Raw genomic sequence first — 15,078 nt, 5'->3', positions numbered from 1 at the left:
ATTCATTGGTGTTTCTGAGTCCTGAGCCTTGATTCATACGGACTGAGAGTGCCAGCGTTGAGTCCAGCGACAGATCTGAGATTCGGAAATGCCCGGGCCATGGCATCAGCCCGAATATGAGTTACCATGCATAGTGCCTGACGATCTGGTTCTTCAATCCACTCTCCACAGGGAGTCTTTGGGAATGAAGAGAGAGTCAAGGTATTCATCTTCAAGAATCGGAAAAAGGGTCCGTAGTGGTAGCTCCCGGGATAATGTCAAGTTCGGGGAGGGTTTACCACGAGCGTTCTGGTTGAACTGCTTAGTGTTCAATTGGTCTCGCAGACGGTGGTTGTCTTCCGCGAGACGGGCTGACTCCCTGCGGTCAGTTTCAGCCCTCTAAATCGGCGCACTGCTCAACCTCTCCAGGCCCGTGTGGAGGGAGTCATAAGAACTGACTCGACTTCCTGTGTCTCACTGATGTCCTCAGCTACTGAGCGATCACGTTTTCTTGGGAATTCCATTGTGACAGAAGCACGTGGCTGTAGCTCCAAGGCGGGTGGTGATGGGGAAGATGAATCATCTCATATGCCGACAGGCTTCTGCTCCCCAGTAGTCTTTGTGTGAGCTTCTTCGCCACGCAAGCTTGCCACACGCCGGTCAATTGTTTTGGCCATAGAACGCGATCGCTGTCTGTTCAGCTGCTTCGCGCGGCCAGAGTGCTGAAGCTCATTAGACGACCTTTCGGCGACTACGTATCGTCGCCATGCTCAGTAGTCTGGTAAATACATCAAGGTGCGTAAGCCTTGTGAATCAACTTCCTTTGCAATGGCCGTAAACGGCTGCATCGCGACTGAAGCTCTAGCTGACATTCCCACGATGATAATCGTACGCTCTGGTTTCAGGTATTCTCGGGCTAGCCCTTTGATAAAGGAAGCGTTGGTGAGAGTCTGTCCCGGTGCCGAATTGGAAGCCACCGGGTAAGTCCACAACGCTCAGATTGAAAAGGAATGGCGCAATATAAGTGACTTTGAAAACGTTGAAGAAGAGGTTCTAGGGCTTTTCACGGGCAATAGAGATAGATTGGCGACGATCTGGTCCGCTCTTGGGGTACTTTCCGTGATTGGTGAAGGGGACAAAGTCACCAAGGTGAGCGTCGATGGGTCATTTCTTTAGCGGTTGTTTCATAACCTCTCTCGTGGGATACGGTTTGATTGGCAACTCGACGATGTGTTCAGAGCCACTCGCCGCACCAGGCTCATCTGTGGCTCAATTTGAGCGTACGCTGTGCCTCTCTTGAGCGTGGAAGGGCAGGTTCTGACACTTTGGTCTTGTCTAGGAGGATTAAGCCTCTAGCAGAGGCTTTCAGACTCTTGCTGGTGCTGCTGGTTGTGGTACATTGACCGAAAGTGTCACGTGAAGGTGCTGCTACACGCTGCTACACGTGGCTGCATCTCTTCCTCTAGCAATTCTCTCAGACATCGAAGCTGATGCGGAGGTAGGGCGACGAATGCGCCATGAGCAGTCGTAGTATGTTATCAGTAATTGCAACGTTGTATCTAGTATCTTGGGAGGCCCTAAGCTTGCCTCAATAACCGCCAAGTACTGGACACGTTTTTCCTCTCGTCCAAACGGCCAGTAGCCCGGCGCCCCCTAAGGTACTTGGCCCACTCATCGCCTATTCGCTCTAGCTTGGCTCGAGCTTCGTAGGTCATGTCTTCCTTGGTGGTGTTTTTGAGCTCCTGCTGAGATCAACAGCCGTCGTAAAGTTTTGATCTCTCTCCTTTGCCTTCGCCTCTGTCGCGGCGGTGAGTTTGATTCTTTGCTCGCGGATGCTGTCTTCGATGGTGGGGACGATGATTGTCTCCTCATCATCGGGCCCAATTTCTCCATCATCGCGCTCGTTCTCTGCTACATCGCCGTCATTCTCTCCTAGGTTTTCTTCTGGGGGTTGGAGAGTGTCGTTCTCCATTCCACTCAACTGCTCTTCGTTTTCATCGCCACCCATGGTGGTTATTTTGGCTACTGTGAGCTGCGGATCGGTTGTCAGTGTCATTGTAGGAAGAACAGATATGGGTTTGTGCTTCTCAAGGTTGGATGGGGAGAAGGGAGATGGAGTTGACATTTGGCTAATTTGTAGCCATGGGTCGGGTGACAGGTAAGTGGATCTGTTGATGAAGTCGGTAGGTCGCCTGCACAATTCTCAACATAGTGTCACAGCGAGTCCCACGACTTGGTACCAGTCATAAGCGACTCCTCGGTTGTGTAGACCTCGTAAAACCGACCGGTTGGCATGATCAGAGTATCCCCGGACGCAACACCGGTGCTGTGTTCGTGAATATGTCGTACGTTATCAAGTCCAGTAGAATGAACTGCCTGAAAGGTGTGCAGACGTTGGCGGTGAGGCACAAATAATTTATCCTGTAGGTCGGTCTTCGCTGTAGTAGCATAGAAAATGATCTTACTCCATTTGCGGAAACAACCGTAGTGCTTAAGATCGATAGAAGACTCGGGCTTGATCTCCTTTTTACCACTCTCTAAAATCTTTACCGCAGTAGAAATCGATGGTAGAGCTGGAATGTAGAGTAGAGTGCGAGTTGGCCCTGCATATCAGACTCTTGCGTGTCGCCTTTCTTGACCTCAATCGTAAAGTAAGGTGCAAAATGTTCCTGATCCTTAGCCACGGGCATCACAGTCTCATAACGGGTGCGAATCTTGCCGGTAATGCCGCGAGTCGATTGAAGTAGGTACAATCTGGCTCAGACCTGTCTGCCATTGGTGCTTTGATGTGGGATCAAGACTTGGGGGATAGTCGCCTGAACACCGATCTCCTAGAAGAGGGAGACCCTCGAGCACGAAGGAGATAGGCGTGGTCCGGATGGGGACGACCAAGTACCCTGGAGGTTGTTGCCGTCGAGGTTCGCTGACATATTGATGAGAACCAGAGATCGAGGCCAACAAAGATTGCCCGGCTCAACATTGGGAGAGGTGATCTGATTTTTATATATATCTGGAGACATGGCCAGGGAAAGGAGGTCATCAAGTACTTTGTTTTTGTCCAAGTGATTTTCCACTAGATATTCGTCAAACAAAGTGAGGCAGTCCGTATGTGGTAAATGGTGGCTCATAACGGTAAGTTCATCCGCACCACAGTGATATCTGACAAATGACTCTTGAATGGGTCATTGTTGCTTGTCGTCCGGCTGGCCGTCAAACGGCCCCTGGGTAGCGTTGTCACTGACTTCATATTGAGCCTTGAAATTGACAAGGATGCGAGGTCCAAGCACACGTTGAAGGTTCAACCTGTGCATAAACGGCTCCCAATATGTTTGATGACTGATCGGCGTTTGACCTTTCACATGTACATTCAAGACCAAAAAGTGAGGAAGTCTCAGGTCTGGTATGGAGCAGGCATGGGCTGCGCAGGCAAAGGTTGTCCAGGCAAGACCAGACCCCCAATTCTGAACCAATTGATGCCCCATGAAGTCGCCAGTTCCTCGAGACAAGTCTCCAGGTTCATTTTTACATCAACCAGACCATCAGCACGATCCACAAGAACCAGCCTCATGTCTGGCCGATAAACCTTGACATCATAGAAGTTAAGGAGACTTCGAACCCGTTCAGGGTGGAATTGAAGCTCCTTGAACTCCAAGACAGTCCGTGGAAAATCACGATGAATCATCCATAACTCATCGTCTCGAATCAGCATGGTGGGATCCTTTTCGTCTCTTGATGGCCGAGCACCCTTTCTCTCAAGAAGTCTTTTTCTCTGACTTTCCGAAGCCTCTCTTGCTTCCGGTGTCAGGGCTGATATAGGGACAAGAGCATGCAGTGGCTTCCACACCAAGCCATTCTTTGTCTTGGCCTCATGGTTTTTCAGACGTTCTTCTATGATTGAGAGACGGAAGCCAATGCCCAGAGTTGAGCGAGTTCCTTCACGAGAAAGAAGCTCATTCTGGATGACTTGAAAGACATTGAGACCGATTTCGGCCATGTCGGCCATCAAACCCCGGGTACTGAAGAAGTAGCTAATGACACATAATGTTGAGATCGAGATGGGGGAAAACAAGCTCAAAGAAGGTGGACTTGGCAGAGTGTCAGAAAGTACTGAGGGACTTGGACAGTACCTGGAGAAGTGTCCACCGACTTGCAACTTGTGTGCAAGTCCTACTTTCCTTGGTAGGTAGTTTGTCAAACAGCATCAACTTCAAGTCTGGAGCAGCGATAAATGGGCAAACATGGGACGATGAGGATGTGGTTGGCGGTTTAGACATCAACAAGACGTCATCCTGCATTTTAAGACTGAGCAGCTCCCGGCCTCCGGACCGCCACCGTTTTAGTCTTCCAGTCGTTTAGCTACCTATATAAAGAGGAACGGTGACTATCTGGGCAGGTGCAGCTATGAATTGTCCATAAGATTGTAACACGAGTGATTGGTAAACGTACTTCTCAACTGGTCCGTGGAAGCAAACAAACTACCTAGTTGGGTCGCAAATCGCACGACGAAATTGGTCAACTGGAGTTCCCAAAACAGGGCTCAAAAGCCATATCAGATCTGCATCATGGCTTTATGCACTGAAACAGCCATCTCGGACCATTTTTGGGCCTGTGAAAGCTCATTCTTTTGACTTTAGTCGTAGTTCGTCTGGAGTATCCTCCTGGGCATTCCATCTCCCTTGCTGAAATGCTTCAACCTCGCTTATGTTGGTCCATACTCTCCACACATTTGGGAAGTCCTGCTCCACTTTGACACCAAACCTCAACGCTCCATCCACTGCTGGAGCAAGCACACAATCTGCTAGACTGATTTGATCACCAACGCTGTATTTACCCGCGTAAAGTTTGAGCAGGTCGTCATACGCCCTGAATCCCAAGTTCATGAAATGTTGCTGCCATTCATTGGCTTCAATTCCGCGGGGCTTGATGAAATTGAGTATACGAAGATTCGTTGGCGGCTGAACATCGTTTGAGATGATGTTGACCAATTCTCTGACTCTGGCTCTTGCTATCGGATCTTCCAGAGGAGGCAACAATTGAGGTAGCTCAGGCCTCGTTTCCTCGAAATACTCTAAGATGGCCACACTCTGTCTGATTTTCGTGATTTCTTCACCTGTCTGACCATTGCTGACGATCAGAGTCGGGACGGATTCCGAAGGGTTCAATACATGATAGGCACTCGAGTTCTGCTCGGCCTTGACCAAATGAATGAAGGCATACTCCAATTCGATACCTTTGAGGTGCGCAGCAATACGAACACGAGCAGAGCAAGAGGACCGGAAGTAGCTGTACAGCTTGTACTTGTATGGGACACTTTCCGAAGACATTTCTTGTGGTCAGGATATATTGGGGCGTGGATACTAGACCAAGGGTCAACAGGAACAGTTTTCAGCTGACGCTGCAGTATATATTGGCTGATCGGCTGCAGCGCGGAAGTCATGGTGAGGAGGCCAGACGCCCCCCGAGGCCTTGGGGGCGGACCAATTCCGAAAGATCAAAGACTAACCAGCAATAACCGAATGAGGTGAGTCGTGGAAACAGGGGTTCATCTTTCGACGTGTGCTGATTTTAACCGTTCATTTTGCAAGCTCAACCATAGCCATAGTCTCCATAGGGTTTTGCTTGCAAGGAATTGTCAATAAAAGACAGCCATGTTGAATGATATTAAGCTTGATGTCACGTGTTAGCCAGAGTTCGGACCGGGAGATCTTCCAGAGCGGGGGATCCTTTGGAGAAGTCGAAACGGATGACGCGAAGCTGCCTGCACTCTTCAGTGTTGACTTTTTTTGTGAGTCTTATTTGACTGCATCACTTCCTCTGCAAGGTTGTACTCGTTGCGAAGTTGTGTGCTCTCTCCTCGAATTTACACCCCTGCGAACTTACCAACATGGTCTCCCAAGTTCGGATCGGCTATGTGCCTGAGCACTACCTGTTGCCTCTCCACCTCGCCTCTCAGAACTCGTTGTTCCCATCCTCATTACAAGTCACTCTTGTTCCATTCCCTGCAGGCACTGGTCATATGATCACTTCCTTGAGATCCAAGGAAATTGATCTTGCCATTGGTCTCACCGAAGGATGGGTAGCAGGGTTGCTCAATGACAGCAACAAGGACAAACCATTGGAAGAGAAAGGATACTCAATCGTAGGATCATGGGTGTCAACTCCTCTTCGGTGGGCCATTGTGACCGGGAGGAATCGTGACGATATCAAGTCAGTTGACGATCTCAAGCAGCACAGAAAGGTGGGAGTGAGCAGGATAGGCAGTGGCAGCCACGTCATGGCATTTGTCCTTGCTCAGCAACAAGGTTGGTTACAACAGACCTCTGACTCCAAGTCGGAGGATCTCACCATCGTGCCGCTTGGTCCATTCGCAGATCTGCGCAATGGAGTCACAAACTCTACCGCCGATTTCTTCATGTGGGAGCATTTCACAACCAAGCCATATTTTCATGAAGCAGACAGCCCGTTGAAGAAGATTGGGGAGATTTATACACCTTGGCCGTCATGGCATATCGCGGCGTCAACCTCGACCTTTCCTCCGACGGACCACTCCTCAAGTGAAGCACTGTCTGGAATTTTCGAGGCACTGGACAAAGGCATAGCATTGTTCAATGAATCACCCGATCAAGCCGTCCGAATGCTTGGGACGGGTGAAGCTGGATGTCATTATTCTGAGGAGGATGCGCGAGAATGGCTGAAGGATGTCAAGTTTGTGCAGGGTACCAGAGGCGTGGATGGAGGAATCGCAAGTGGAGTGGTGGATGTGTTGAAAGGTGCCAACGTTATTGGGCAGGCAGTTGAATTGGTCGATGGTGACGGAGTGGTGGGGATTTCAAGGTCGTAGTGGGAGCCACTTTATCAAGCCAGGTGCCTCGTAGGTGGTGTAGATATCAGCCTTGCCCGTAGGAACTTAATTTTAGATCTGAATCTGAATCCGAATTGGATCATCAGGAGACGTTTTACAAGGGCTGTCGAGATGGAATTCAACTATGACCGCATCGAGAGACATTTTCAACCAGAGAAAAGAGAAGGGTTAAACTTAAATGCTGAAAGTAGTGGTCGTGAGTAAGCATGCATCCTTTGGCGCCAGATAAACAGCAACCATATTGTGGGAACCCTTGTTGATCTGGCTTGGATGGAATCTCTCACCGTCCGCTGGTTCCCAAAGTCTCTTGGTCCTGGTGAGGCGGGTTGTAGGCCTCGTTGCCCCTGGAGAGTCCCTGGACCTGGGGCTCCTCTCCAGTCCGGGTGCGCCTGGAACGTCTAGATGGGGTGCTGCTCGCCACTGGAGACTGGGGGCTCGTTGTACCTGGTGGGTGCCTGGAAGGGGCCGAGGGCTCCCTGACTACCTAGGTGGTTGGGCTATGATTATTATTAACCCGTTGTTTGTCCTTCGACCTTGGTGTGCCGCTCCTCGGAGTCATCTAGTTAGCTTACCAACTGTTGAAAAATTGAACTGGAAAATCGCTATAATTGTGCCCCAACTGGGTGACGTTGCAAGCTGTAGTTAGAATCACCTCCTAGTAAGAACAACCATGTGCACACATACAAACTTGAGACTTCTTGATCGATCGTGCCTCGTCGGTGTTTGTTCGTCATTATTGCTGCGACTCTCCCCCGCCTTGTCCCACTGGCATACCGAGTAACCCTGTCTGAGAAGGCTGGGCTGGTTGAGTTTCATCTTGCTAACCAACTCCAATCTGAACCACAGCCACGATCCATCTTCAGCTCTGACTCGGCTTCGCCAGTGCTTGGAAGAAGCTCGAGCCTCCAACCTTTATCACCATCTCTTTTCATCCTACCATTTGTATCCTTACTGCTGATGATCTGTGATCACATCGCGATTATTATTTCCAACCTCTTTTCTCAGTGAAGCAACGCGTACACTGGATATCAACTGTCTAAAGATAATCGGGCCAGCTTCTTACCATCTGACAACTTATCAGCGTCCTCGAGACGTCCAACTCCACACGTACGCGCAACCCGCATCATTTTCTTACCAACTTTTCGCATACACTGTCGTCCGACTCATCCAACGACTAGTAACTAAGCCACCACTTGGAGGATTGGCTTGATTCTACGTCCGCCTCAAGATCATGTCTTCAAGTGTATAGCATAGTCTTCAAAGGTCGTTAGGTCGAGCCACTCTGTGCACACCAATCCAACCACCTTGTCAGGAATTTTTGGTCGGACAAGATGACTCCGAGATCCAACAACAACCCATCTCCCAGTGTTGGTCAACCCACACCACCAGCTGTTCCTTCCGTTACTACTGGGACTACTGCTGCCAACACCAACGACTCGGACAGCGACAATCAACCCGAGGAACGTCCAACTCATACTTCGGAAATTGGAACCCTCAAAAAACTCCCCAACCAACAGACCGCCTGGCTAGGGAGCTCATCCGGAGTCTACTTTGTCAATACTGTCCGACGAGCTTTTTCCGCTGCCTTTGCCACTTCAAATCTTGCTGGGCCTAATGCTGTTCCTGCAAGCGAGGATATTCTCACCGGAGAGGATGCAGAAGGGCGCTCATACAATGGTCCCCTCCATGATGGTCCATCCACTACTGACCCATTTCCCCAGCTCTTGGCCACTGGACTAGGGAAACCTCCGGACCAGAGAGTGGCTATCGAATTGGTCACTTCCTTTTTCACGACATGGCACCCACTATTTCCCTTCCTGCACGGTCCTAGCTTTATCAAAGATATGGAATCCATCTATAAACGCCAACGTCGCCCCTCCAAGCCAACAGCAGACAATCCCACCCCTCAGGACATACGGAAACTCTTGACCTTCCAATTAATCATCAACATCGCTTCCTTGGATCGGACAGATATTCATCTACCCATTGAGTCTCGCATCAAGTCCACTGCCGATGTCAGCCGTATGGCTGGTTGTCTTGCATTGTCCCATGACATGGCAACCATTCAAGCCATCTTGGCCGCTGAACTCTACTTGGTCGCTACCTTGGCAATTCGCCAAGCCAGCACCGTAGCGGGAATCATCGTTAAATTGATCTACCATGCGGGGCTGCATCGGTGCCCGCTGCGCTATGCTCAGCTATCCCTGGAGGATTGTGAGATCAGAAAACGCATCTTCTGGTCTGCATATGCGCTAGACAGGCATTGCAGTCTCAGCCTTGGCGACCCAAACACTATTCAAGACGATGACATTGATGTGTGCCTCTCTGGTCCTGAATTGCACAAAACACTCCCTCGAGACATCATTCCAAAACCCGATATTGAAATGGGAGTTCATATGCCACCGCCTCCGCTAGTTAGTGAGGATCCGCGAGTTGCGAATGACGACGGACCGGAAGCACGAGAAAAGCGTCTACGAGAAGCCGCCTTAACTGCATATGTGCAATGGGGCAAATTGACTGGCCAAATCATCGAGGTCTTCCACAAAAGTATTAACCATCGATTTCCCAAACATGAGCAAATTCTGCGCTTGACAAGTGATATAGAGACATGGTGGAATGATCTCCCGGGTTTTCTCAGTGGTGAGAATGAAATGGGAAGCAATGATCCCGTTCATGAAGCCCCGGAAAAAGCTGGTAATTCTACACAACAGCCTACTGGTAGAAAGGGATCAGTCTCGGGGGATACTGCTGCAATTCCTACTTCTCAACAACATCTAGCACCATTCTTCAAAATTCTCTACCACAGGCTATTACTTCTTGTCAATCGTCCACGTCTCTCACTTGATCAAACGACGCCTGAATTCCAACATGGCTTGCAGGTGTGCATTCGAGCATCTCGTGGGGTTGTTGCCGGTCTCAAGGCGCACAAAAAACATGGCCAGTCCATGTTCCTTCCGGGACTTTTGTCAGCGGCGTGGATGTCAGGCCTACTTATCGCTTTCGCCTGCCAGCTAGGCAAGTACGCCAAAGCACGCGCACTGAGTGATATGCAGGCATGTCTTACATTACTTGAGAGCATGAACCACAGATGGTACACTGTGGGCAATTGTCATAAGGTATTGAGTCTTCTCCTTGTGAATATTCAAGGTCGGAAGGCATCTGTCAATGGATTTCTACAAACCATCAAGGCTGTCGAGAGCCCACAGGCAACCATTGAGTTTGAGGCCAATGCCCCAAGCCGCAAACGACAACGTACAGGTGATGAGACTATGGCCTCACCAAGGAAATCATCTTTCACCGACTCTGCAACAAGCAGTCCTGTCCAAAATCATTCCACTGCAAATCCTCCACGATTGAGACAGCAATCTTCAACCAACAACTCTACCCCGACTTGGACACCATCCACAATCTTCGATCCTAACAACCCTTCCGCCCTGACCAACCCAACGGGTGGTCAACCTTCAGTGTTTGACTTTTCAAACTGGGACCGGGGTCAACCAACCACCCAACCACAATTTGCCCCGATGATTGGAAGCGCGGTTTATGCAACACCCCAGGATCTCGCATTCGCACAGAGCAACATGAATATAGTTTCAGGGTCAGGGTTGAACGGTGGGGAACGGGGTCAAAGTGGAGCGGACGGGCCGCTAAACGACTATTCAGATCCCATGTTCTGGGGTAACATGGACTATAATGTGGCCGACATTTTTGGATCAGCAACTTGGGAGAACATGACTGGTCCATTTGGGCCGGGAGGTGGTGTCAATTCAGGTTGGGAGGTCTAGGGACTTTTCTTGGTACTGCTCAGAGGGCAGAAAAAAATTGGGATAAATGTTTAAGCTTGCAAGGCTGGAGAGGACTTCGTGGCTCGGCGGACAAACTACTACAGCTTGGCCTATTCAGAACGCGAACTTTGTCTGCAACTTGCACACAACCTAACGGTCTCCGAGAAAGAAGCGCAGTTCAATCGCCCGTTTCTCCAGATTTCAATTGATGGATTTGAATCTCTTGCATAGAATGCGGGGTCGGCTGACCGAAACCCATTATTTGGCCACACACATCCTTTTGCGAAGGAAACCTTCCACCTTCCAATTGACCGGAATGCCATGATATCTCCGACGCCGTCCGCCTGGAAAAGAAAATTGGCACACCAGGAAGCCAAGGCCTGGCAAAGCTGTGCGACATCTCGTTCTGCACCTTGAAATTTGTTGCAATTTGGCGCGCTCCTGCATATCAGCATAGCTTGCATTATGCACCCTTGGGGAGACCACCCAGGCGAGCACTCCGTTGGAGAGTTTCCCTCTGGTGTGGTGCTAAATTCGGATCCATCATCCTCGTCTGTTGTCACTGCCTAGACGATTACAGGCCATCCTCCGCCATTCTTGATGTCCATCATCGGCAAGCTCTCCGGACCTCAGCAAGCCAACAGTTCTAATGTGATGCGATATTCACGCCGGCAATTCTATTTCTACCAAGAGTCGAGATACGTGTGCAATACGGTCCTGCGATCGATATCCATTGATATCACCGATCATTCGAAGGAGGGGAGAAAGTACCCTGAGACCAACGGGGGATCTCTTATGTGCTTCTTTGATTCTACCAACTATGTATATTCTTTTATTCTGTTTCTGCAAGGGGAAACCAGCTCGGTGTCCTAGGCGAGGTCCGGAGGAACAAAGGAACAAAAGGAGTTACTTTTTCTCAACACTTTTTCCATTTCACTTTTGGGTCCAACAGCAGTGGGTGAGACTGAGTCAGGGGCAGGTCGGAACATTTTCTCGTTGTTGTTCTTTTCGCACACTGTTTGTGGTCCAGCTTTTCAATCTCATTGTCGATCGCGACTTAGTTAGTCCAGCGACCATGACCATGGCCATGGCGTGGATGCTATGTATATTCAGGGTCCTGGTTAGCGTCATTGATAGTTGAGCTACATATATATAGCTTTGCTTAGGCGAGCCTCGTCCTCTCATTTGAATCGACTTGATATATACCCCAGCAGCCGAACCAAATGCAAAGAAAGTTCCTCCTATGCGTCCCCGAGTTCTGTGCTCCTCCTGCTCGATCATCCTGTCCCTAGTCCCACTCGATCTTTCAATACGCGATATCATACGCGATGTTGATGTCAATGGCAATGTCGACGTCGACATTTAAATGTCCATCTCATCACATCACCCAGGTCTCCGTCTCTGCTTCCAATCCATCCATAATCCATCTCTACCATACCATACCATACCAACTATAGCATCCCAAAGGCACGGCATGGCATGGCATGCCACGCTCCGTTCCACCCACCAGATATCTGATCTTCTCAGAGGCAGCAGACAACGGGCGAGATCGCGCGACCGGTGATGCGCTTCAACATTCCAACATTCCAACGCCAATTCCAGATACATAGTCATTGCAATTTCTGGGGCTCTTCAACGGTGGTCATGGATAATCAGCCTCTCACAAACAGGAACTATATGCCAACGGTACCCCAGATACCCAAGTAAGTTGGAAACGAGATAGCAGAGTCCGGCGTACTAGCTTCATTGCAGAGAGGGGAAATCGACCTAGTTGGAGCTTTGGGTCTGAAATCTGGATTATGGGTAAGAGAGATAGATTGAAGTTACGAATTCGCAACCCAGTTTTGAAGAGATTTTGCTTTTCTAATAGTTAAATACGGTTCCTTTTTGGTGAGGAACGTGCCCCAGAATAAATAGGGTGATACCTGATTAGATGGATGGTCGCTGAAAGGTCGCCTATGTGGTGACGGGTATAGCTCAAGAATGCATGCCACCAAGCCCAAGCCCAAGTCCAAGAAACGCCGGCCAATGCTAAATTGGAATATAAGAACACAGACACAGATTCCCGCCCAAACTAGTATAACGCTTCATCGTAAACGGTCATGTCGTCGCCGCACAGCAACACGAGATCAATATTTTTCTTGCTCTCAGTGCTAGCCATCCCTGCTTTGTAGCTCTCGCCTTTGTACTGTCTTATCTACCAGAACAGTCTCCTCTGCATATCACTGGAGAAGAAGCCGGTATCGATCTCCATGGGACTGCTTTCCATTCCGTTGTTCATGTTTCCGCCGAGTCCCATTCCCATGCCGCTCATGCCGCTGTTCAACGAGTTCGGCTGAGCCCAATTTGAGTCGGCAAAGGATTGGAGGAGAAGTGCTTCCGCTCCCATGGTGTTGTTGTTGGAGGTGGCGGTTGTAGAGGGGCTTGACTGTGCATTGGCAGGGGTGGCGACAGGGGAGAAGAGGTTCATAGTTTGCCAGCTCTGTTGCTGACTTGTTGAAGTTTGGTGATGGGAATGGTTTTGAGACTGCTGTGTGCCTGATGACATGTGCACCGGTGTGCTAGTGCCACTGCGGTATGGGTCGTTGGACATGGATCGGAAAGGGGCGGATTGGTGTTGACTTTGGCGAGACGTGAATGAGCTAGTTGACTCTCGCTTGAGGTCAACCGAGCCAGGTCGAGAACTCTGATGGGTAAAGTGCACATTTGGGCGGATATCATCGATTGAGTTTCGGAAGGATCCTTGAGACTCTCGTTGTGGTTGGACTGAACTGTGAAGGGCACAATCATCCTGCCATTTGCGAATGTTCTCGACGGTATCTAACGGAAAGGATTCCCAGTAGTCGATACCTGTCTTCTTGTTCAGGACAGGAGGCGATGAGCGCGTGTTTCGAGGTGTAGGTGATGCAGAGTCTCGTGATGTCACACCCAAATTGTTGGACGTTGAGTTTGAGTTGAGGCAATCTGCTGCGGTGTGCAATTGACTGGGTGTGATAAGAGGTAGAAGAGCAAGAAGGAGAGATTCGGCTTCATGTAATCTATGTTCGAGACCTTCGATATATCCCTTGGCCGGACCTCTGTAGGCAACATGTCAGTGTCCATGATCAGAATAAGAGACGCAGAAAGTATAGGCGTCAGAATTGTGAGGGGAATGAAGGCGTGGATATAAATAAAAAGGCGGTTAAACATACCTCTTCCTCTGCTCAGGCCAAGTACATTGGATACCTCCTGCATGGCATTGGCTACATCCAGATCTGTTCAATCAAAGTCAGCCTCAGGAGCAATCAAGTCTCAGCCGCAAATAGTATTGGTGCGTGAGGAGAGCAAAGGACAATTCCGACAGGCTGTATATATGAGGAAAGAGCATTCTGCTGCTGAGATCTATCTCAGACCACAATCTTGAAAGCTTATTGGTCAAGTGCTGGGGCATTCAACAGTAGTGGGGGAGCCTTTGAAATCATTGTGCCAAAACGATCTCCCAAGGCAACATGAAGATGGCTATTATCTGGGGATTCTTCTGGAGATTGAATTCTGGGGCAGGGTATATAATGATCTTGCCACCCTTCTCTCGACTTTTGATGACTTTCTCTTGAAAACTTGATGATGGAGAAGAGTTGAAAAGTTTCAAACGTACCTATCACCACTGCACTGTTCAGACACTCATGTTAGCTCCTGGTCACAGAACATGATAGGTAATGATATGCACCATGAAATAACTTGGTGTCAAATATTCCCGACATAAGACGAAGGATGTCTCGAGGGGTAGAAGATTGGATGATATAGGACGGCGGGTGTCACGTACCTTTTGTTTTTTCGTTCTGCACCCATTACAGGCGCCACTGATTCGAGACGGCATTGTGTTATGATGATATGAGCTGTTGTCCGCTTGGGTTTCACACTTGAAGAAAGTTCGATGCAAGATGTGGGAGGTGTCAAGTTATAAGGAACCTTTCAAGTCGAGGTCCTGATTGCGCGGATTCTGAATGTCGTCGATTATTGAGACTGTACTCGCACCTGACAATGTTTATCTAATCCGGAGATAGACGGACAGAAGTGAATTTGGTGAATTTTGACACAAAGTGACAAAGCTTTGGCGAATTGAAGTACGGGGATTTGTAGCTTGGCTTGATATCTGCCGCAAAAAATGGTAAAGGGTGGACGAATAGCTGTACAGGTTCACAATGCTCGTTTTGGAGATTCCGGTGTGTGACTAAGAGTGCGTGCAGGTGTTCTGTCGTTGATCGCTTAGATGTTCGAAATGGGGTGAAAGGAGCGGGCGGTCCCAGAGTCCAAGTAGTAGAATACAATTATGTATCGAGAGTCTATGCGATAATCTCTCCACCACTCGATGATTGAGACGGACTAAACCACAGATGGTAACGGGTATCCGAATGATTTGTTGGACTAGGTGTGGTAAATTCCAGGAAGTTGGCTGGGTTCCGGATGTCGAAA

General features: G+C 49.3%; 6 protein-coding genes across 6 annotated transcripts; 2 read left to right on the top strand and 4 right to left on the bottom strand.

The window, feature by feature from the left end:
- Positions 1-1,690: 1,690 nt before the first annotated feature.
- LTR84_010901 (uncharacterized protein) lies at positions 1,691-1,987 on the bottom strand (the record flags this gene model as incomplete). The annotated part of the gene is made up of 1 exon (XM_064854434.1): positions 1,691-1,987. The coding sequence occupies one exon, from the start codon at positions 1,985-1,987 to the stop codon at positions 1,691-1,693; it is 297 nt and encodes a 98-aa protein (XP_064709160.1).
- A 1,383-nt stretch (positions 1,988-3,370) lies between these two features.
- On the bottom strand, positions 3,371-3,973 carry LTR84_010900 (uncharacterized protein; the record flags this gene model as incomplete). The annotated part of the gene is made up of 1 exon (XM_064854433.1): positions 3,371-3,973. The coding sequence occupies one exon, from the start codon at positions 3,971-3,973 to the stop codon at positions 3,371-3,373; it is 603 nt and encodes a 200-aa protein (XP_064709159.1).
- A 622-nt stretch (positions 3,974-4,595) lies between these two features.
- Positions 4,596-5,303, bottom strand: LTR84_010899 (uncharacterized protein; the record flags this gene model as incomplete). The annotated part of the gene is made up of 1 exon (XM_064854432.1): positions 4,596-5,303. One exon carries the CDS (start codon positions 5,301-5,303, stop codon positions 4,596-4,598), a length of 708 nt encoding a protein of 235 aa, XP_064709158.1.
- Positions 5,304-5,863: 560 nt separating this feature from the next.
- On the top strand, positions 5,864-6,820 carry LTR84_010898 (uncharacterized protein; the record flags this gene model as incomplete). Its single annotated transcript, XM_064854431.1, has 1 exon — positions 5,864-6,820. The coding sequence occupies one exon, from the start codon at positions 5,864-5,866 to the stop codon at positions 6,818-6,820; it is 957 nt and encodes a 318-aa protein (XP_064709157.1).
- Positions 6,821-8,172: 1,352 nt separating this feature from the next.
- On the top strand, positions 8,173-10,626 carry LTR84_010897 (uncharacterized protein; the record flags this gene model as incomplete). The annotated part of the gene is made up of 1 exon (XM_064854430.1): positions 8,173-10,626. The coding sequence occupies one exon, from the start codon at positions 8,173-8,175 to the stop codon at positions 10,624-10,626; it is 2,454 nt and encodes an 817-aa protein (XP_064709156.1).
- Positions 10,627-12,823: 2,197 nt separating this feature from the next.
- LTR84_010896 (uncharacterized protein) lies at positions 12,824-14,454 on the bottom strand (the record flags this gene model as incomplete). Its single annotated transcript, XM_064854429.1, has 2 exons — positions 12,824-13,703; positions 14,429-14,454. 2 exons carry the CDS (start codon positions 14,452-14,454, stop codon positions 12,824-12,826), a joined length of 906 nt encoding a protein of 301 aa, XP_064709155.1.
- Positions 14,455-15,078: the final 624 nt, after the last annotated feature.

This window comes from Exophiala bonariae (genome assembly GCF_035927105.1).
Source record: "Exophiala bonariae strain CCFEE 5792 chromosome Unknown scaffold_5, whole genome shotgun sequence".
NCBI classification, from domain to species: Eukaryota; Fungi; Ascomycota; class Eurotiomycetes; order Chaetothyriales; family Herpotrichiellaceae; genus Exophiala; species Exophiala bonariae.
This window is presented reverse-complemented; position numbering and strand designations above follow the sequence as displayed.